This window comes from Rhea pennata, chromosome 22 (assembly GCF_028389875.1).
Source record: "Rhea pennata isolate bPtePen1 chromosome 22, bPtePen1.pri, whole genome shotgun sequence".
NCBI classification, from domain to species: Eukaryota; Metazoa; Chordata; class Aves; order Rheiformes; family Rheidae; genus Rhea; species Rhea pennata.
The window spans coordinates 2102615-2125611 of NC_084684.1; the positions used below are offsets into that span (position 1 = coordinate 2102615).

Genomic DNA, 22997 nt, shown 5'->3' on the forward strand with positions numbered 1-22997 from the left:
TGACAAGTGTGATTTTGCCCGAGCTGTTCGTGCCACTGCTGTAATAAACAGTACATCCCATATCTCACAGCAGCGACGACACCCCAACAACGAGCGGTCGCGGCGCGGCGCTGGATCACCGAGCGCTCTTAACGCGTGGGCAAGGTCTACCACCTTTTCTTCGGCGACCTAGCGAGCTTCGAGCACGCTTGTGGCATCTTGCTCCAGAGTTTCCGAAGCTGGGATCTCTGCCAGAGTCCTCCCCTCGGAGTACAAGCAGCTTTCTGCGACGGTCCGGACGCCTCGCACGAGGTCCTGACGCTACCCGCAGGTGGCCTACGGTGGCAAGCACACGGAGTACGCGACCGGAGGTGGAAACACTACGAAGATTCACGTGCAAACGGACTGGCTGACGTCTACCATTACTGTCTCTCAAGACTGTCTAGGGTTTCAGACCTCCCATGGTATCTCAGCAAAAAGCAAAGACTTACATGAGTTATTCTTTCCTTCTTAGAGCTTGTAAAAACGTGCTCTCTTCAGCTCAATCTGCACACAAAAGAATAAAACCTGAAGCTAAATGCAACTTCCATGCTACTCTTGAAGTCTAAACCCTTGGCCAAAATAGTTATGGTTTGCTTTTAATCAGCTAAGCAACAAGGAAAACTGAAAGAAAAAAAAAATGCAGCTATAGCTAAGACTAAAAAACTGTGAGTTTTCACCAAAACAAGTGTAAAGTATTTTTTTTTTTTTTAATAAAGTGCCAAAGACAGTCATGTCACTGATAACAGTTGTCATTTTTGACACTGGTGGGGCTGAGAGGCAAATGCAAGACGCAATGTAGGATTACATTTGTTTTAGTATTTAAACCCTACCAGGATAGGTACAACTAAGTAACACAAAGGCTTAAATAAAGTTACTGAAGGGTTTCTGCTGCCATCAAAACACGGCAGTGCTTTGGCCACCAGTGCTGTTTCTAACAGAGACAACTGCCCTAAGCGCTCGGCTCTGACCCGCAGCCTCGAAGGGCGAGGACAACACCGACACTCGCCGAAGACACCAGCCAGCAGCTAAATAAACACGTTTCACAACTATTACACAACAACAAATGCGTCTGCTTGGCATGCTTTAAAGCAGATGGACGTGTGCCTTTGCTGGTATCTGTTAAAATACCGTAACAGGGAGAAAAAAAAAAAGAAAACAAACATCCTCACACTTTATAAATTACTGCAGGTATTAGGTTCTCGTGTAAGTACGTGGTAGGTTTAAAAAAACCCCACCAAAACAGCAACTGAATAAATCACAGCAATCCATCACTTTTCAGACAAGTAGGCTGATTAAAGGTATTCCATATATTCATCTGTGAAAAGGAGTTTTTCCTGTGCCAGGCATCTAAATAGGTACACAAGGTAATTATAATCACATTCGGTCACGCAGGAAATACGTGGCTTTTATGCATCACGACTGAAACGCGGAGGACGGGGCGAATAAAGAGACTGGCAACAAAACGGTCCCCAAACTCCCTAAATAAACCGCTGGGGAGGCGAAAGCGGGGAAGTAAATATTGCTACGCATCCCTTTCCCCCCCCCCCCCCCCCGCCGCCCCCGTCGGAAGCATCCGAGCGACGGCCCTGCAGCCCCCGATGGTCGGGCACTGCGGACCGGAGGGCTGCCGAGCCGCTCCGCTTCCCGGGCGGAGCGATTTGCCTGCCTTAAAGCTTCCGTCGGAGCAACTTTACATTTTGGATGCGGCTCCCCGCCAGGGGCGAGGCGATCCTGTTTGTGCCTTTACGTTATCACGGCAGCGGGGGAAACCCGCGCTCTGCGTTTTCTCTGCAGGTTTCCCACCTCGGGCTGCACGAAGCAAAAATCGCCAGCGACAGAGCAAACAAGAAAAGTTATTCTTAGGCCGGTTACCGAGCTGGTTAATAAACAGCGCGCGCCTGCGGCGTAACCTGACTCCCCGGGGACTGCGTGTGCCGGGAAGAGCCGGGCAAAGCACACCCATCGGGTGCGGAGAAGAGCTGAGTCACGCAGCTCCCCCCCTTCCCGCAGCCAGGGCAAACGTTCGCCGGAAGATAAACAACTTGGCGATACCGGGCCAGCCCCAAAGTCCATTTTTCCGTTTATGTAAATATATAAAATACCCAGAGACGTGCCTTGGCTGCAAAGTCCGCGGATAAAACCGATGCAAGATGTACCTGCTCCCTCCAGACTCCCCCCCAAGAAACCATTTCTTTAGGCACTCGACCGACTGCAACCATGCAGGAGCCTTCAGGAAAGCGGCAGTGTCTCGGCTTTAGCACGTTTTCCCGTACGGGGCGCTGACTTACGGACAGCGGCAGCTTCAAGGGCGACGTCTGGAGAGGTTACTGCTCCGAGCTGCCTCCCTCGCTGTCCTCCCAGGGGCTGCAGAGCTGACCAAACTGTAACTGCACGGGTTTGGAACGAAAAATTGATGTGCTGACAGCACACAAAGTCAACGAGTTTTTAGCTCTGTGTTAGCGAGCTCTGAAGCATGGCAGTTCTGGAGAAGCACAGGAGAGCGAAGAATTAGAAGGGTCTCAGTCGTCCACTTTTGATAAGTTAATACCCCGAGATAAACTGCTTTTCCAGGGCTGCCCGGCGTCCTCCTCCTGCCCCTCCGGCCCACGCTATCGCGGTTCTGCCCGCCGTTAAAGCAGCCCCCAGGCAGCGGAACAGATTACGCCAAGTTAGTTCCCGTGTATGAACACGAACCTGCCATTAAACAGCTCCTGCCCTGTAGTTGTTGCGAACCTACTTCGTTTTTCTTACTAGTTTGGTAACTAGATAATGCGAGTCTATCTGATTTCTTGCCCGGCGTGCCCTGCAGTCAGCAGAGCGGGGTCACGGCAAACGAGAGCAGCGCTGCTGCCTGCAGCCGCTTGGGTAACGCGAGTCACTTGTGCCGAGCACGGAAAAAAAAAAATCTGCACTAGCTGCAGCCACCGCACGTATCACAAAAACCAGCTAATCTGCAAATATTACAAACGACGGCGGACAAGGCGGACTCGTTCAGCGTGTTCATTGCTCGGGCTTTTCTGAGCGCTGCCCTCTCAAACGCGTGAAAACACGCTCTCGTGCTACTCTGCAGCATGAGAAACTATCTTCACGTTACAGCTTTAAAAATAGCACGACAACGATTAAGCTAATAAACAAGGACAATTCCTCACTAAATGCTCTTAAGTTTGACTTTCACTACTTACAATAATGCTTCAACTACATATAACCAAACACGGTATCAGATTATTCTGTTTAAATATAGATCCTCATTCTCTAACAGTGCTGCATATTCAAAATATGCAACTTCTTGTATACAACACATCAAGAATTTCAAATTGTTTAAGCATCTCATTTGCAATTTTTTCAGCATCACTGAGGTCAGCATTGTACTGATCATAGCAACTCTGTAAAATAAAAATAATACACAGCAGCACTACTCTGCAGACCGTTTATAGGCCAGTACTCTTGCTCCATAAGATGCATCGGCAGCTTTCAAATATCATCTTGTATTTTGCTGCATATATTGGTACGCATTACGTTGAATATTCAAAGTTCCACTAAAACCGATGGCGCAAATACCGCAGCTGTTCTGTGACACCAAGCAGGTTACGCACATTAAAGGCTTCCCATTTAAAAGTGAGTTGAATACACGACCTGTAGAATCGGAGCTGACGGTACAAACAGCCCATCTCCGATGAAGCGGCTGAAAGGGGCTGCAACAGGCCCGTACCGTGAAACGGGTGCAAGGTCTTTGCACATAAAATCCACGGGAAGCTTCAAGGTTTTGATGCGGGAGGAAGAAAACAGGAACTGTGACTGTTTAGTGGGTTTATTTAAATATTTAGGCTTTTTCAAAAGCCTCAAAACGCCACATACCTGATACTCAGTTCGTTATGGTCCGTTCCAGGCGTCTCAATTCACGAAGGCGGCTCGATCTCTCCAGAGGGATTTCAGCGATTCACCTGCTTGCGGCTGAGGAAGCAGCACCGGGACCTCCACCACATCCAGCGGGGCTTTGCACCCGGCAGGAATTTCCTTTCGGGAGCTGGGCTGATGTCCAAAGCGTTGCCCAGCTCCCGGCAGGGAGAAGAGCCTGTGCTGCCTGCCATAGCGAGCCTCCTCAGCCTCCTGCCTCCGAGCACGCCGGGGACCGCGTCGGCCGGTCGCTCCAACTCTTCCTCTTCTCCATAACCTCACCTTCAGGAGAGTTCCCCGTGTTGCTGAATATTAAACTCAGTCTTTAAAAGGATAAAAATACCCTGACCCTGGAGGAATTACTTCTCTCTCTTGCAAATGTGGCTCAGCCACCGTTCTCTTTGTTCCTCTGCAGCAGTTTATCTCGGGGAATCTCATCTGTGTCATTACCTTTCCCGTTAAATTTTTAACGGCCTCTTTATGGTTTCATATGATTTAACTCCACATGTTCAAGCAGGCAAACGCAGCGAGCCTACCAGGGAAACAGTGCTAAGTAACAACCACAAAAACACACAGGCATTCTTCCTACTTCACCATAAATAATCACATTCCCATGAGGGAAAGACACGAAGGAAGCAGGGTTTCCTGTTCCCTGGACAAAGATGAGGACAACGTAAACACAACATCTGCACTTTCTTCCTTCCTCGCTTAAGGCACGACCGTTACTTTGTCTTGTACAGGCGTTGCAAAGGAGGAGGGCGAAAGCAAAAAGCAAGAGAAGAGGTCTCCCTGCTCGTGGGGGTATCTTCTGCAAGTTTTGGCTTACCATGTGTTTTTAACCATTTTTTAGCTGGGCAATGATTTGTTTTGTGTTTTTGACTGGGCAATAAATCCAGTTCTTTTATCAGCAGCTACATTCCTCAACATAACCTTCCCTTAAGCCAGAGCTTCAAACAAAGGTAAACGTAATATCCATCTTTTGGAAGGAAAGAACAACCACCAAGCTCTCCACTTCATAAAAACGATAAGACATTCAAGCTGATAATCCACGTGCCAAACCTCAGACAGCCACGATGTGGTCAACCAAAGATGCAAAGTGAAACATCCAGTGAAGAGTAACTTTGAGACATTTCAGCGGACAGAAGTCCTGCTGGTGGCTGATATCCTCCCAAAGACAGTCGTTCATCGTGCCCATTACAACCCATCGACATTGAACACTAGCTGCCTACCTTCAAAAATCATTGTTAATGAAGGCACGAGGGCAAGGGTAATGCCACAGTAAATTATCATTTCATAACATCTGTAAACGCTAGCACAGATTTACAGTTGGCTTCCCATAGAGACTGAAACAACGGCCTCTGCCTTGGCTGCAGCATATGGCTTGTAGCATGGTGGTGGTCTGGTAATGACCATTCTGTAATTAAGTGAACTAGCATTTTCCATCATAAAGGCACTCAAAGATATTGTGTGCACATGTGGGTCTGTTGGAGGAGAAATTCCAACATCATCACTGTTTGAAGCAGAGCAGCAGATCTCTGCAGAGACTCCCCTCTGCTTAAAAGGGGCCTTTCATTTGTCCTATAAAGTTCTATCCCCACTTAGTTGGAACACAAACTTGAAAATCGAGTGCTTTTTGCTTAGGAACACAAATCACAGTCCATGGAGGCTGGTAGCTGATCCTACCATCAAAACAGAAGCAACAGCTTCTGCTGCTGGAAGGTTCCGAATTAAAACTGCCGCTGGTGCAGAGCAGGAGAGCAAAAACACTTGTGTTACCAAAATTTGTTTTTTTCTTAACTCTTCCTTGAGAAACAACACACAAAGCTACTTTACAAAGCTTTGCATTACAGGAACATGCAATATCCCATATCGATCCATGCGAGACCCCAACACAGTTCCCTGTTCAGCATATTCAGGGGTTGTGTCTGCTTCCCTGCCTGACTCTCATCCTCCTGGAGTGAGTCCACTGGAGTGGTACAAGGATGATTAGGAGGCTGGAACATCTGACTTGCAAGGGGAGGCTGGGAGCGCTGGGACTGGTTAGACTTGAGATGGCTCATCAATATGTACAAATAACGGACAGGAGGCTGCAAAGAAGATGGATCCAGACTCTTCTCAAAGATATCCAGTGAAGGGACAAGAGGCAATGGGCACAAACTGAAACACAGGGAACGTCATATAAACTTGAGGAAAAAATATTTTTCTTGTGAGGGTGATCTTAACACTGCCAATAGGTTGCTTGGATAGTGTGTGGAGTCTCCATCCTTGGAGATACTCAAAACCCAGTCGGATACGGCCCTGAGCAACCGGCTCTAGCTGACCCTGCTTTCAGCAGGGCATTTGGACTAGATGATCTCCAGAGGCCAAGTCCAACCTCAACCTTTCTGTGATCCTGTGGCACCAGTGAGGAAAAACATTCCAGTTTTACTGCCTTACGCTGTAGCAGAGAAATGCCATCAAGCTGAGCACAACTTTGTGCAAATTTGGACAACTTAAAGTAACTAATTAGAACACTGGAGTCCAACATCACCATAAGGATGGGTATGCGGACAGCACGAGTACAGTCCTTTCAAGTTACAAAGAGCCCAAAGTGGAATTACTACTTCATAACAACTGAGTTCTTCTGCACTCTTCCTCAGGAGGGGAAAGCAGCATGTTGAGAGTCCTACTTGCAAGAAAGCACCATGTTTATCAGTTTGAATCTTGGCCCCTGTCGGGCAGCCCTCACTGCTGAGGTTAGAAATGGCTTCAGAAGCTGCTCGACACGCGAGTTAATGACGGACTCCGGTTATTCAATTGCTCTGCTTTTAAAACACATTTTACGGAAGCGAGTGACAGGAATCACACACTGAGTTTTTATGAATCTCAAGAATCGGGTTTTGTTAGAAATTATCTTTGCAGGGTCGAGCCACTTGAAAAGCTGTTCTAGCTGACAGACAGACAGACAGACTCTGCTGCCCCATTTTAGTTAGTTACAGGGATATTCTATGCTCTCCATGTTTACAAATGCAGACTGTGTAACGCTCTGACTTTTGTGCTGACTTTGGTGTTCATTAGGACACACGGCCTTCTGCAACACATTGTGTTTGCTTAAAAACTACGTATTTTATGAAGCACATAGGAAAACATCCATTAAATTACATGGAACAGAAGGTATTATTACAGATGGAATCCTAAAACAGAAATTACTGAACAGAAGAAAATGGCAAGTTGCCTTACATTACTTTACCATTTGATGAATTATTTTTTGTTCGTAGTATAGGAAGACAAAATCCGGAAAGCATCAAAGTATTGCAGACATAGTCCACTTGAGTGTGGTAACAAGAAGCATGCACAGAAAATTCCTGCAGGAAAGGATCTGTGAAATTTTAAAATAGCTAAAGAAGGGTTTTGATTTTCTTTCTAAATGCTCTTTTCCAAAAAGGAAAAAAAGCAGGAGGACCTCAGAACTGCTTTTGCTTACAACAGTATCAGAAGTCAAAATAAAACTCAGCCTAGATCATGCATCCAACTAAGTTTGCACCAGGGTGGAAGGGTTAGGAAAGACACAAAGCCACAATAGTGTTACTCCTGAACAGAAGAAAGCTCAAGCATCTGCCTTGTATCAATTCTCAATCTAGGAGCAGCAAAACAAATCATTTCTAACTGGGCACACTAGACCACATGGAGAGATATTAAATATTGTGGAAGAGGCGACGGGTCTGCAAGCAATGAGGAGAAGGGCAACGGGCAGGGGAACGCACACTCATACTTAGCCTGTCGTCCTAGCTAGGCTCAGCATTTGGGCTCAGATCTTCACTTTGCAAGTGTACATGACACAAATCATATTTTTTCCCCTTTATTGTACATTTTTTCCCTTTATTGCTAGGAAGAAAAGAAGGCCGTGTTTCTAGTCCTTCCCAAGCACATGAATATTAAAACAGATTCATTCATCCCACCTACGCCTTGACTCCGTGAAGTTAACTGTTTCCAAGCCAAAATAATGATTAAAGTTAATAAAATAAATGTGCATGTGAAGCCATCCCATACCTTTCCACTAAGCCAGATCTCCTTTCCCAAAGGCTTACAGTTTTTACCTCTAGCTGCACCCCCCAAATTAGACGGTATCTATGAAGCTGAGCACTCATACGTGAGCGCATCGAGAAGCTCTAAAAGCACACAAACCTGGTCAGGTGTTGAGATACGGACATGCTTGCAGTTTCCCCAGCACAGATCTAATCTATGGAGGTAAAATGCACAGCAATGAATCAGAAAATAATAAAATATATGAGCAAATATTCCTGGCCTTATTAAGCCAATTGAAACTACTAACCCTATTACAAAATAGCAAGTTCAGCTGTACTTTCCACAAAAACCAAAGGAAAAGGATACCTTTCCTGCATTTATCAGCTATTAAATAACTCGCTTTTTCACACCGATACCTGCACTCATGTATTCTTGCAATCTAGAATTTGTGAGTCGCATTAAAGACATGCTTTGAAGAAATCTGACCCAGACGCACACAAGCATGCAGGAGGCTGAAAAGTCAAAATTTTCAACGCTCAGAACAACACATTAAAGCGCAGGTTTGGAGGGCAGGTTTTTTTTTGCCCACAAACAGCATCCAGAGTTTAGTTATTTACATTTTCTTTATCCTTACTCTATCAGCCACCCCCAGCTTCTTTGTTTACGTATGGGAAGTTTAATCCTTTGCTCTGCAGTCACATCTTTGTGACTGCCAAGACAGTTGCCAATCAATCTTGCGACTGACAACGGTACCTGCTTTGCAAGTTGCAGGACTCTGTGCGTTTTTAATCAGCATAAAGTCCCTTACGTAAAAACCAGGAGCTTCCTGTACGGAAAAGCTCTCCGAGGTGAAGAGTTCAGCAGGAAGCTCAGGGAACCGGCTCGGATGAAGGTGTCTGCGGAGATGTTCTCCGAACACGGAGACAGAAAAGGAGAGATGGGGTATTTGTACGAGCGCGATGATAAAATGAGGGAGCCTCTCCCGCTCCACGGGTGGTGAAAATTTATTACCTGACTTTACCCAGACTTTCCTGTCTCAGCAAAGCGTAGGTGCCTTCGGGTAACGGGGAAGAGCTGCACTGGGGGAAGATGAGCGTAACTCAGTTGACGGGTTACAAAACCCAGGAGGCAGCTGCGCCCAGCGCGAGAAACCAACAGCTCCCGTACCACTGCCACTGACTCTTCACAGCGCCTGAGCAGGTGAGATCACGATTAAATTAACATTCGTGCTTCCAGGTCACAAATAAACATCACCTTATTGCAAGCATCCAAAATCTAAACTGGGCTCTGAATGACAGAAATCCTGAATAAACATCACTGTTACAACAAAATCCCAGCTCCCGCAGAAAGGATCCAAGATAATAAAAAAGGGGCTTGGGGATTGCCTATAAACACGCCACAGATGGCACACAGACATGCTTCCTGGCACTGCATCTCAGAGCTCAAGGTACCTTAAGAAATGCCTAACTGCTCTTATAAATGTTAAATTAGCACTGGTGACATCGTTGAGGACTGAAATGAGACCACAAAACTCTTTTCACTTACGGCAAAGAACCAGACGGTAACAAGCTTCAGCTACAACGATCTGCTTTGGGTTTAGATCAGCCACCCAGAAGTCGAAGTCTCTGTACATCCAGGTCCTGGGAATTCAGCTCCGTTGCACTTTTGTTTTCTACGGGTATATCTTGTCATTGCTGGGAACGGTAACGGGTTATTAAATACAGCTGTCAGCAAGTACAACAGTGTTATAAGGCCTCACTAGATGCCACCGGGTCCTCTGCTAACAGGATGCTTCATCTTTTTAGCCTCACACGTAGCTGCAGACTCGAAGCGCTGCCCTGTCCTGCGCGCAATGTTCCTAACAGGACCTAAAGCTCCCGCTGATTACCAAAGAAATTGCTGCTGAGTCAGTCCAGGGCTGTCAGCTGGTGCTCACAAACTGCAGCCCCAGCCTCGGAGAAGCCCTCAGCGCACACGGCAGAGCCCATCCTTCTAAAGCCAAGGTAGAGAAAGCCAGGAGTCTTTTTGGAACAGCATTTCTAAACCCTTCCCTTCTCACGTGGCTTCCCCGTGCAGGCCAGAATCTGCTGCACTTGCTCCCAGGACCCTCCAAGACACTCCTGGCCCTTGGGGAGGAGCGTGAAATCATCACCCCGATGCTCCAGGCTTTTACCTGCTGCCTCCTATCTTCTCCTCCCTCTCAGGGCACAACTGGAAGAGCCACTCTTGGTTCCTCGCTGCACACAGGGAAGCATTTTTCTGTCGTCTCCTTCCAAGTCCCAGCCTGGTGGCTTTGGAAGAGCTCTGCTTTCTCCTCATCCCCGACTGAAGGCACGGCTATGCAATAAATTACCGCCACGCAAAGCTGGCGGGGAGCAGATTTACAGTGCCTCAGCTGCTTTGCGTTAACCGCCTGTGCGAACGCTCTTTGCTTGCACTATTTGCATTGAACCCTCTCTAGTTCCCGTCAGGGGATAAGAGTGGCCAAACAAGCAGCTTCCATACTGTAAATCCACGGCCAACCTCGTCTCATGACTCCTTGCTCAGTAGCCATGCTGAGAGAGAAGCCTCTGCTCCGTTTCACTGGACGCTGCGAAAACGAGCAGTCTCCAAGTAGCCCGTTCTCTGCATCTTCTCAAGCCTGCAGCCCAAGAAAGGAGGCAGAAGGGAGATGCCAGCCCTTTCTCAGCCTGTTCCTGGGGCCCTTTGGCACAAAGGGCAACAAAAAACACGAAACTTTCCGCATTCGAGGCCACATCTGGCCGTAACATCACTGCAGCCACATGTGCTGCACGTTCACAAACGCCAGCGGAGCTCAACACGTTCCAGAGAGCAGCAGGATGATTTCAAGGCTGTGGAATTTGGGAAGGCCGAGGGAAGCAGGAGCGCCGGCTCTCGCTGCGGGTCTGGGGGGCGTGGAGCTGTTTCTCATCGCTGCCGAGTTCCTCTGGTTTTGCTGCAGAAACTCATCTGGGAGGGCAGCGCAATGCCTGAGGCTGGTCATTAGGAAAGACTTGAGAGGAAGCTGAACAGCGAGCCTGCCTCTTGTTTAGGCTACGTTAAACGGAAACGGTGGAAGAACGAGTGAAAAAGACACCAAGCAACAGCGCTGCACAAATCAGCCGCTTCTGGTTATTTAAACAAAGCCAAAGGAAAGCCAACTGCGTAAGCACAACATACATCTGCCCCTAACATTTCTCCCCCACAAGACAGATTAAGTATCTCAGACTTTCACGATATTGCCTCTTCAGGCTCCTCACTTTAAGAAACTAGTAGGCAGTTCTGATCCTCCAGCGGAGGAATGCTGAGATACTTGGGAGATAAATCAAAATCGAAAGGCTGGTCTCTTTGCTGAGCACCTGGCTGATAATTAGCACTCACAGTAATTTGCGACTACCGAAGTCAAAACGAGTTATACATATTCTATTGCTTTGGTAAATTGGGTTTTAGATCTTAAGTGATATTTGAAGCCCCAAAATATAAGCATATATTTGCATTCACTACTAGGAGCCAGGGGCTCTTACCTTGAAAAGATTCAGTTTTAAGAAAATTCCTTCAGCTGCGGTTCTACAACGGGAAAACGTCAACCCTGTAAGCAGATACTCATTCAAATGAAGTGGTATCTTAAGCTTTTCAATTACTCTCTCACATCTGGAACACGCACACCCCCTCGCTGCATACAAACACAGGCATCAGGCACTGCTGGGCACAAATGCAAAGGCGACCTTTGCTCAGTGTTCAATAACCACCACGGCGGACGGTGTTAAGATGCACAAAGAGCAGTTTGGGAAATGCTATCTTGCTGTCAGAGGAATCAGTGGTAAACCATTTATCAGAATGCCAGCATCAGCTCTGGTCCCTTTAACCTCAAAAGGGATTTAATAGGTCTAACAAACAAACGAAAAGAACAATTAGAGCAGGGAAAAGCTTTCACGTGATGAGCGATTTCAAAAGATTTTGACTGTTTACCTAAAAGAAAACAAGCAGATGAAGTCATGACAAAATACAAGTGGTCTGGAACTAGCAAACTTCCACTCACCTTGTTTGGTAACACCAGCGGAAGAAGACACGCAATGAAATCCGCAGGAGACAAAGGAGAAATGCAATGAAAAAGGTAATACTTCCATCCAACACCCTGCTGAGCTGGAGAACTTGCTATCATAACATAATACTGAAATCCAACATTTTGACAGGTGTCAAAGTGAGATATAGGTAGAAATATTCAGAATTATAGCGTCACAACGCACCATAAGTTTACCCAGGCCTCTAAATAACTCAGGGTTAAGTAAAAACTGTCTCTAGGGACAGGTTACCCCGTAAGTGCCTATTTCAAGAGTCCTGAATGCCTTTGAAGCCTCACAACCAAGCCCTGTGCTCAGGCGCCAAGCGTAGGCGCTTCCACTTGGAGTCTTCACGATCGGTTCCGCCTGCAAAAGAGAAGGTCAACCAAACAGGACCTCGCAGCAGCGAAAATACCTGCTCAGAGGCGAGGCAGTGCTATGAATGACCAGAAACCATTCCTTCTGCTGTTTCACTACGTGATCCAAGCTTTGCAGGTAGCACTTAGGAAAGACTGCCTAGACCTCACACAACTCAATCCAAACACCTCGCTCCCCTACAGTACCTATAGGGTGATGGATGCTTCGTCTGCACCCTGGGCCTGGACTGTAGCTCTAGATCTTGCTTTTGCTTCCTCTCCCCAAGCACGCAGGAGCCAGTCCCTTAGTTTCAGGGGCCAAACATCCTCCCCGAGAGCCCTCGAGGGTCCCTGGGCTGACTCGGAGGACCCAAGGTCGAACTGCTCCTCCAGTGATGTCAGAGTGACACAATCTGACGGTCATTTCCAAGATGATAACTGCCTGCAGAACAGGAAACCAGCATTTTCCCGGCTGGCTAGCGTGGTAATTTGGCACGGATCCCGCTGTCTATGTAGGCACTGACTCAACGGGAAAATATTAAGGGAAGAAGAAAATCTCAATGAGAATTTTTTAAGAGACCGTCCAGAACGTTCCCCTTCTTCCCCTCTGATCTGCCACATGCTTAGCTCCCCTCAGCTCTCCAAGTTTCCCAGGAATGAACTTCTTGATCCACGACGCAAGCCAGACAACGTATTACAGTTTTCTGCGTGGCACTGCTGCGTTCTCCTCCTTTGCTATGGGACGCTCAGTCTTCAAAACCTTCGTTACCAGCAGCCATGCCGCAGAAGCGCAAGAAATCGCTCAGGGACTGCTGACCAACTCCTGCAAGCTGCTCGGGATCCCGCACAGATACTTCGGTCTCTTAATTTCCCACTCCATAAAGGACGAGCATTTGCACATTTTCAAACGTGACCGCAGGTTTCCAGCTTTCCCACTAAGTGCCACCAGACACGCACAGCTATGGAAGTTTTATCTGTAACGTATAATATTAAGATGAAGTGCTCCTTCCGTGACCTTATTGGTTTTCACACATCTCCCAGTCAAAAAGGTCAGCTGCAGTTTAATATTTCATCTAAATTGAAGAAGCTGGCAGGAAGACTAGGAAGCAGCACGCTCTCGCCCAGCGCGACAAGACGCCTGAAGCTCTTATCACCACCTTCCTGTGGGGCGCGGCCATTTCCAAGCGATCCACGGCTTGTCTTCCCGCCGACCCGCTTAACTCTTGCATCTTGTTCCGAGCTTAACTGTGCTTTTTAATATCTGACCCACTCGCACCTTCCTAGATTATGCCGTTTACTCGAACAAGGATAAATTAAACACGAGCGAGCTAAACCATGAGGCTTTTCTCTGTCTTGAACCTTAATACTTTTACCCGTCCCGCTCTCCTTGATCCCATCTTTCTTCTGCCGTCTCCTTCGGTGCCTCCATTACCTCTCTTTTGCCCCTTCCTTTTTTTAAGATAAGCTCCTCAACGCTCTCTTTTGTTAGACAAGAACACTTGTCTAACAAAAACTACAAAAAAAAACCAATTTATTCCCCATATCTATTAAACGCTATTTCTCCCATGCTTATTATAACTTCTATTTATCTCCTCTTCTCTATTTTTTCTTATCAGTCTTTTGTCTCATTTCTTTTACTAGCATTCATTTTTGTAATTCCTTTTACTGCCCCACTTCTAGGAAGAACTACAGAATCGCAGCCTCCTGTACAAAACGCTTGAGATGAAAAACCCCTAACTCAAGGGACATGGGATGCGCTTACAGGGTTTAAAATGAAAGCTGGGCAATGCCCCAAAGCAGCCTAACCCAGCTACGAAGTGTATTTGTCCCCAGCAAGTATACTCTATTATTTTTTAAGTTGATGCTAGTAGAAGCATTTCATTAAAGAATCAACGATGAACTAACGGCCGATAAACCTGAACGGTACCTATAAGCCATTGCGAGGTTCAAGCCGCACGAAGATGACACCCATTACTCACGTTTTATACAGCGGTCACCGAGCGTGCAGAGATAGTGAATTTGAGCAGCGAAGCTGAGAACTGGCCCAGAATAAAGAAAGAAAAAGAGGGGAGGCCAGGAAAGCTCTGCTCCATGCCCGCTCTTACCTGTGAAAGCCCAGGGGACGCCGCATGTCCCGGTGGCGTGGCAGCAAGATTTGGGTGTCCCTTGTTTATGTCATGTGCAGAGTAAGGGGATGGGGCAGGAGGACCCGGCTGTCTTGCTACTTGTGTTACCTGTGTGGAGATAAACTGTTAGTAAAACACAGTATTAGTAATCCAGTCTGTAGAGCCATGGCCTTCCTTTTAACAAAGAAGTTAGCATCATTTTTCCTTTCTTTATTTTTTTTTTTTAAGCGCAGCTCCGCAGACGTTAGTTACTCTGTGACTCAGGAAACCGGTGAAGGTTCAAAGAAGAATCACTTCAACTCGAGTCACCGATGGAGACGTGCAGGAACTGCTCAAGGTTTGCTGATGTGGCTTTGCATTGCAATAACCCTTCATTTTCAGGCTTGGGACCTTCTCATCTTTCAGTTATAAGCAATATCAAATACTATGGTGGTTTTGCAAAGGGATACAGATTCCCAGTGACCCAAGAAGACAAAGCGAGGGGAAAATTTGCATCCTGCCTCCAAAAAGAACTAAAGGCTTGCACAAAGGGTTTCTCATCTGAAGGGCTTGCCTTCAGTAAAGAATGAAACACCAAAGCAATTCTTGCATAAATCTATCTGCTTCCTCAGCTTCTAGGAAAAATACTAATCAAAATACATTAAGCAAAATATTGTAAAACATGCCCATGGCACACATGCTCGCTTCCACTGTAGCATAAGTGTTTAATGTGCAGATTCCACGGTCATTATAATAAGAAAGAGTAAATCAAAGGGGAAGGGGAAAAAAAAATCACATAACCACTGGACAACCCTGCCAGCAATTCACTACAATGAAATTTTTGTGGATTTGGTTAATGTTCAGAGCATAAAAGTCTCGCAGTCTCTCCTCATTGATCTCTTCTCAGACCTACGTTTTGCACGCTGAAAAGCACCCATTTAGTTACAGGAACCTAAAAGCACACACACAAATGCCGGCACCGCTTAGAAAGGGACACCGCCACGGCACACGTATGCGTGTGTCTCGCACACGCTCGCCCGCTTGCCCAGGTTCGGTTAGCGGAAACGGAGGCAGAGGCAAGTTCCCGGCTCTCGATCTCTAAAGGGACGTTAGCGCCGGTCTGCAAGAGAGCCGAGCACGCGAAAGGCAAGTCGCACAGTCTACGCCTGGACGCTCTTCGCAGCCACTTCGCTGCATTTCCCGAGCGCGCACGCCTTTCGTTAAATAAGAAAAAATAAGAGAAAACCTTCACTTGCCCCGACTCGCTGTTTCTCCTCTCCAGGGAGGAACCACCTCTCGCTTTTTGGCCGAGCTGGATTGGCAGGCGCAGGCACACGGCGGCAGTCAACCGACAAGTGACTTGGCCGCCGAGCGGAGTCTCCCACCACCCTGGCAGGGCTTCCGAACAGCTCCTCTTTTCCTCAACAGGGCAGGAAAAAGGTTCAGATTCGGACACAAGCCCTCTCCTTCCTGCGCTCAGTTCACGCGCTTGGGCCGGCGCAGACGGCTTCCAAGCAGCGCTCAGGGCCCCGGAGGAACCGCGCGTCCTCCTCGCACCCTCGGCAGCCTCCGCGGCGGCCGGGCAGGACAACGCGGCGTCCTCCTGACCCAGATCGCGGGTTTAGGCGCACGGGGGCCAGAGCGGCTAATCCTCCCTAATCTCTTTTCCGCAGGATTCTCTGCCTTGCGGCAACATCCCTTGGGAGGAGGCGAAGGCAAAGCCCAGCACCTCTGCTGGGTGCGTTGGGCAACCGGACACAGCCGCAGCATCTGCTCCAAAGAGACGCAGGAAGATCCAAATTAACCTCGACAATTTAAACCAGCCCTGTCTCTAATAACGCTGCAGAAACTGCGTTCGAGGTTGCACCCGAATGACCTGCACTTGTCTCCACACTTTTTAGGTACAAATCAGGTTAACACATTCTTCTAATCAGGCTGCATCCAGAAGTCAATGTTGTTGTTAAAGAAAAAAAAAAAAAGAGAGAGAGAACACTTTTGGCCCAAGTCTCAGCGCTTCAGATCGCAGTCTGTTATTAGGGCAGTTATGAACCTCTGCTGTGATCTACCAAAAAAGGTTATTTGTGTGAGAGCTGGATGTACATTAACACCGCTAGTTATCTTATCTGATCCTCGACTCAAGCCTCACGCCGAATTTGAGGAGCGCATCTGCTTCTGCTCGTTAGTCCATATTCACTTCACTTGCAACAGGAATCAGCCCCCACGAGTCTGGGTGCACGCACGCCCCATGGCCTGCGATCCTGAAGGTCACCTTTGCTGCAGCTCTTGCCTTTGCGTTACGAATCAACTGCCTTCCCCCAAACTCCAAGTCAAAAAGCTCATCTGGATATGGAAATATTTTACCATAGAAACTGGTTTCCCCTTTCCAGACTCCACAGGTTCTGCGTGTTGCAGCAGACAGAAATAAATGCTTTAAATAATTTCTTGCAGTATAGAGAATCAGTAAGCGCTACACGGAAAGCTGCTTACAGAAAAAAACCCTCAATCTTTATGCCCGAAAGTAGCTCCTCTGATATGTCATTTTCTGTTACTGATGGGGGGAAATTATTACAAGATTAAGATTATTTCATTGAAACAGATTATTCCTGAGCATGATTTGCTTTAGAGCAATTCTACTACAGGATTTATTTCAAAAGTCAACTACTACAAATCAGTATTTTCCACAGAATGCTACACAAAGGAAATGAAGATTATTTATCAACAGGTTAGGTGGTTTTGTTTTTAATGCAAATACAGTTTCACTGAGAAGTAGCTTCTACCAAAATTCTGCTGCAAATTTTGTGCTTCTCCAAGAGCCTGGGCAAATTTCGCTTCATCTGACAGATCACACTTGCCTGCTATTCCTCACCTACCGCCTCTGCTCTACAGAAAACGCATTCCTCTGATTTTGTTTTGGGAGAGACCACAGCGAGAGCCCCCAAGATTTCCCATTCCCATTCTTCGGCAATTGGTTTTAGTTCCGGAATAAAAAGAACCCATGAACGTGCGACCGAGGCCCTCGTAATGCATGTGAAAAGGCACAGAAGGGGTAACCGAACTGTTTTTTTGTTTTTATTCAGTTAAAAAGAGCCGTTTGGGCTGGGAGCTGCCGCTACCTCGCATGACTCTTCCTTCCACCCCCGTGCACGAGATGCGGTAACCTGCCAGGAAAACACCGCGTCAGCCCAGAGTCACTGCGCGGTACGAGACCACAGACCTCTTCCTAAGCCAGCGGTCCTCCACCAAAACACCCGCACCGAAAAGCGGTGACGCATCCTCCGTGCGGAAACCCACGGAAGATGACGGAGATGACATAAACCCGAAGTGAGAAAGCACTCCCTGGGTGTAGGGGGTGATGCTCTCGCACCTACGTAGGATGTGATTTTCTCAACAGCTGGATAAACTATATATAAAACAAATCATAAATAAAAGTAAGGCGTATTTGTCGCAAGCCCAGACCTTAAATGTACGGCACTGTTACTGGTGTACTTACTGCAGCGACCTGTGATGAACGGGTTTGCCACGTACCTCTGACCACGGGCCGCCTCCATCCTAACTCATCTTCTCTAGGACGTACTCTAAAGCTGCCGTTTGCCAAGGGCTTCAGAGAAAAGCTGAAGAGGAGCCTAGCTCAGAAGTCTCTCCCTTCTCCCTAAAACACAAGTTTCCTTTCAAACTTGTGTTTTCTTAGAGCCTCGAACAGGGATACTCCCAGTCCTGGTTTCTATTCTTGTAACATATCAAAGAGATATTTTTCCACACTGAAAAGCTATTTTAGGTCATTCTTCACAGTTACTGTTACATTTTACATTAATTTAAATTTCTACAGTCATTTTTTCCCAGAGGCATCTGAATTATGTCTTTCCAGAGGAAAAGACATGAAAAATAAATCTTTCCCCCCTCCCAAAAGGCATTCTAATATTCTTAAAGTGGCTTTTAAGTGCTGCATGGGGTATATATAGAATGATACAAACTGAACCACTTCTCAGGACTCTCTGTAAATCGCTGTTCTTTGGAGCTTGTTTTATATACGTATATGTACGTCCGCCCCGCACACAGCGGAGCTGCAGCTGGAAACTCCGCCACGCAGCGCTCACGCACGCAAGCGGAAGGAGAAAACCTTGTACAGCAGCTTATGTTTTTCTATAAGCAGCTTATGTCACTGTACAAAATACAGGGAATTTCTCACATCTACAGCTTCTCTTCCCATTTTCCAAATAATTAAAAGTGTAGCTTAAAAACCGTTATTTTGGCATTAAAACTATTTGTACTATCCCACCAGAAAAGCAAAATATTACTTTCCCAGGGCTGTGCTGAATAAGCGAAGTTTATAAATAATACTGCGCTTCCAGCTATTACTATTTCGAAAAAAAAAAAGGCTACAAATAAAAACAAAATGGTATCACACGCTCACAAATAAACATTGCTACATTTCTAGGCTGAACTTCCTTGATAATGAAGCTTTATAAACAAGCACACAGAACTGGGAGCCAAAAGCACCTATCCTGAATACTCAGCCCGCCACCAAAACATTTATTTCGCTCCATGACTCTAAACGGAGAGGGTTTAACACGAAAAACAAATCTCAAGATCATTCTTCTGATAAGCTACTGTCACAAGTGTGCAGCAGCTACTATACTGCACCAAGTCAGGCTTCAAGAAGCAGGAGGCAGAAGCAGGATGGAGGCTGAAAATAGACATTTCCACTCAAGCGGAGTCGCGCTAGGAAAACCCACTCTAACGCCTGCTAAGGAAAACTGCAGGCACTTACCGCAACAGGAACGGACCCGGCAGCCCTGAGACAGCATTACAAGGGCTCCCCAATTCAGTGTTTTGTTGTATCCTCTTATTTGTTCACACGCAGCAAAAATGGCAATTATTTATTTTAAGAGGCAAATCAAGATAGGGTTGTGGGGTTTTTTTTCCCCCCTTTAAATAGATGATGATCTCCTTACTCGCGGGGGGAAAGCGTGCGCCCTTCCAAAGCGAAGCGGAGGCGGCAGGGCCCTGCGCGGATACTCACAGTGCTGTACACAGCGGAGACCGTCGGCGTGAAGATCCGCTCCTCGAGGGGCTGCTGCACGGGACCTCGGGGCAGCCTGCAACACAGCAAGTTAAGGAAAACAGCACGGAAGGAAGGATGGTGCTCGGGGCGGGACGGGACGGACGGACGCCTGGCACAAAGCGAGCCCGCGGCGCTCAGCCTGGCGGGGCAATCCGCCAAACCTCCGTCTTGCCACGAGAATCCTCCACCTTTGTTTTGTTTTGTTTTGTTTTTAAAGAGTACGGGAAAACCCGAATGCCACGAAGCCACCAGGTTCGGTGGGACGAGCCCGGCTGATCAGCACGGCGATCTCCGGCCCAGGCCGGCACACGCTAAGCACGCCGGCAACCCGTTGTAACCGCTCCCCTGTTTGCCTCTCTCCCACCAGCAGCTCCTTCCCTCGTCCACCCACCAAAAGCCGCTTCTAAAAGGGGCTCTCAAACACATTTTAAAGTTTTGGCCTGCTGGAGCGGTTACTTAAAGGAAAATTGCAAGCAGCTTCCTAAATCGGAAAGATATTGTGGGAATCCAGGAAAGAAAAGACTTCACAAAACGAACTCAAATCATCTAGCAGCCATTTCACTTGCAAATAAAGCGAGGCAAGCATTAAAAAACCCCACTTAGCTAACATATTGTGGCCCTGGGTCTGGCACAGCTACGTTAAACTTTCTGTCTAAACTTCTAGGTTCAGTCTTGCAGGAGTCCTCCCCCACTTCTCATCTGCGGGGAGGCGAGCAACTCCCGACGATTTCCACGGGAGCTTTGCCTCCGGCGTGGGATCAGCGGAGCCCCACTGACCACGGATGACTTAAAACTTTGCAGGTTTCTCGAGCGGAGGACGAGTAATACTGGACGTTATCATATGCGGCATCAAAGACGCACTCAAGGCTTACGGACGTTAACAGCAAAACAACAAGAAAATCCTTGTACCCAGTGCAACCAGTGATCATCTGGTGGTGAAGGCAGCCAGCACGGAGGTGCAGTTTTGGAACTGCCACCGTTCCACCGCATCAGAGACATCTCACCTCGAGGCAGCTTCGACACCCAATCGAAGCAAGCCGTAGTTCAAAAGGCATCATTCCCAAGTTTGGAAAAACTGGTTCATCCTCAAGGAGGTCGGGATTTATCTTCTTATTTTAGAGCTTACATAAGCTGGGAGAAAATAATCTTCTTTGAGCAGAGTAACCCCTCTTTTTCCATCCAGAAAGAGGGCTGCCTAGAGGAATGAGCAGTTCAGATGAATTTGCCAAGTCTGGGGGTGCAACTTAAGATCACTTCTGGAAACTGGTAATTCTCATCAGATTAGAAAGAAACCCTGTAAATTATTCAGGCTAAAAGACTTGACCCCGATGCGAGAGCAACAGGCCAAAAACGCTTTAAATTCCAGTAAACCTTAAGGAGATATGACGGGTGGAGAAAGAGATGATTTCCAACCTCTCGTTTTCGGCATCTACAAGAACGCACTCTGCAAAGGGCCGGGCCAGCCGAAAAGGTTACTGCCTCCTGGCCAGCCTCCGGCTGGGTCCTTCCCGCCCGTAGCCGCGGCCGCCGTCACCTCCCTTACGTTCGGCAAGGGCGTCCGTTCTGGGATTGCTCAGCTGCATCCAGGTGACCGGGTCTCCTCGCAGCTCGGGACGCGGCAAACCTGCCGCTGGAGGCAGGGCGACGAAGAGCTCCGCAACCCGACGCGAGCCGCACGAGTGCTGCCCTCCTGCTTCCCCCCATCGGGCACGGGGAAGTTTAAGCGTTAAAATATAACTCAGGCTGGCTCCGCGGCAGAGCTCAACTAGCTACAGTGCAAAGAAAACAGGGATAAATTGAGTAATTCAGGCACCTCTTCCACATCGCTATTCTGGCATGGTTAGAGTCAATGCAGGAGGATCCTGCACCATCACATCTCCTTTTCCTCCTCCTCCCAAAAACCTGTCACTCTCTGCCATCCTCTTTGGTGCATTGACTCAGCTACTTGTGCAGATCTCTATCTCAAAAAAAAAGGCAAAAAAATATGTGTGTGTTTGGAGGGGGAGAAACAGATTGAAAAATAAAACTAAACCCAAACCTCAAGCCATTTTCCCAACTCCTTCCAGCAATAAAAGATGGGGTGGGCGACGAAGCAGAAGAGCAGGAACAAGCGGATGCGGAAGGGAACCTCTTCAATCAGATCTGCAGCTGACGGGTTAGTAAGGCGGAAACTATAGGCTCTGCTTCTTGGGCTTCAGTCACTCTTAATGACTCTCTGCTGCTTTCCATCCATCCTCCATCAGTGTCCAGCCAAAAATCAGCAGCAGAGTCAGAAGGATGATAGCCAGCAGTTAATCCCAGCTCTGGATTCTGTTCATTGCTGTTCAGGGCTCATTACCTCATGAAATATATATATAAAAAAATCCACATAACTGAGATGCTTCTGGCAGAATTAATAAAAGCATGTTCAGATGCAACTGGAGTTCCCCCTAGTCCCCATCTGGTTGCAACAGTGATTGCAAGCTGGGGAATTTCAGGAACTATTAAAGACCCAGTGGGAGAAGGAAGCCAGAGGGAGTAACATTTGCAAGCAAAACAAAATTTTTCTGTAACCCCAAAGCTGCCACAAAAGGAGGATGCTCTATTTTAATCAGACTGTCACAACCACACTCGGAGGACTGTGAGAAGATGAGACTTCTCTTTAAGGCAACCAAAAAAAAAAATCGAAACCAGAACTGTCTCTCAGCTGGAGTGTTCAGAGGTGCTGAGAAATACAGAGGACTTAACAGTCGGGAGGAATTTCTTGCGGGAGTTTCCCGCTTGTGCAACACCCGTCCTTTTGCTCTAACAATGCCACAAAACTGAAACACTGCAAGAGTTTGCGTACTTTTAAAAAGACTGAGGCCGCGGAGAATCCGGAAACACGCAGTAAAAATTAAAATAGGCCCTCATGGCACGGATGTGTACAGGTTTCTCTGCTGTGCTACTGTTTCCAAGACCAAATAGAAGAAACACTGTTGTACTTTCTTCCAAAATGGATTCACCTTCCCTAGAACGGCGCTTCTCACCTAAGCTCATTTTCGGCAGCAACCGTTTTACCCTTCGCCTGCACTGATGGTGCAGCTTCAATTACAGCTTACGGTAACAAGCATCTTTCCGTGCGAACAAAATGATCTGTGAGGACCAAAGGGCACATATGCAAACCTATAAACAAAACCACCCCAGAACTAGCGATTTTTAGCCTTGCACGGAAACGTAGCAAGTCTTTCACCAGCGCTCCCTAGGGTTATATAATCCCTGTGCATGTTCCTGCTTGTATTGCAATTAAGCATTAAATACCTGAAAAATACAAGATAAAACCATTCTGCACGATTACAGAGGGGCAAGAACTCGCAAACCGAAACGCTCCTCACTCCCCTCCCGCTTCTCGCTGCGGGGAACTCTGCGAACCCCTCGGCGCAGGGAGGCGTTCGGGCAGCACACCAAGCGGTTAAAAGCGCGCGCACCCCTCCTGCGGCCCCCTCTCCGCCCAAAAGCCAGCTAAAACACGTGA

The 22997-nt window shown here is 47.4% G+C and overlaps 1 protein-coding gene across 25 annotated transcripts in view; it reads right to left on the reverse strand.

Annotated features, from left to right (window-relative positions):
* Positions 1–22997, reverse strand: part of EIF4G3 (eukaryotic translation initiation factor 4 gamma 3) — a 133910-nt gene that overhangs the window by 73703 nt on the left and 37210 nt on the right. For 17 of the 25 annotated variants that reach the window (XR_009960564.1, XR_009960565.1, XR_009960566.1 and 14 more), the window contains exons 2-3: positions 19463–19538; positions 14443–14586 (exon numbers count right to left, since the gene is read on the reverse strand). Coding sequence is in view for 1 of the 25 variants with exons in the window: in XM_062593463.1 (XP_062449447.1) it covers positions 14443–14586; positions 19463–19538 (220 nt within the window). In the remaining 24 variants the exon portion in view is untranslated. Of the gene's footprint in view, positions 1–1893; positions 1979–2309; positions 2332–3876; positions 4431–14442; positions 14587–19462; positions 19539–22997 lie in introns of those variants that run through there. The other 8 variants (XM_062593443.1, XM_062593442.1, XM_062593451.1 and 5 more) reach the window with 6 other exon arrangements.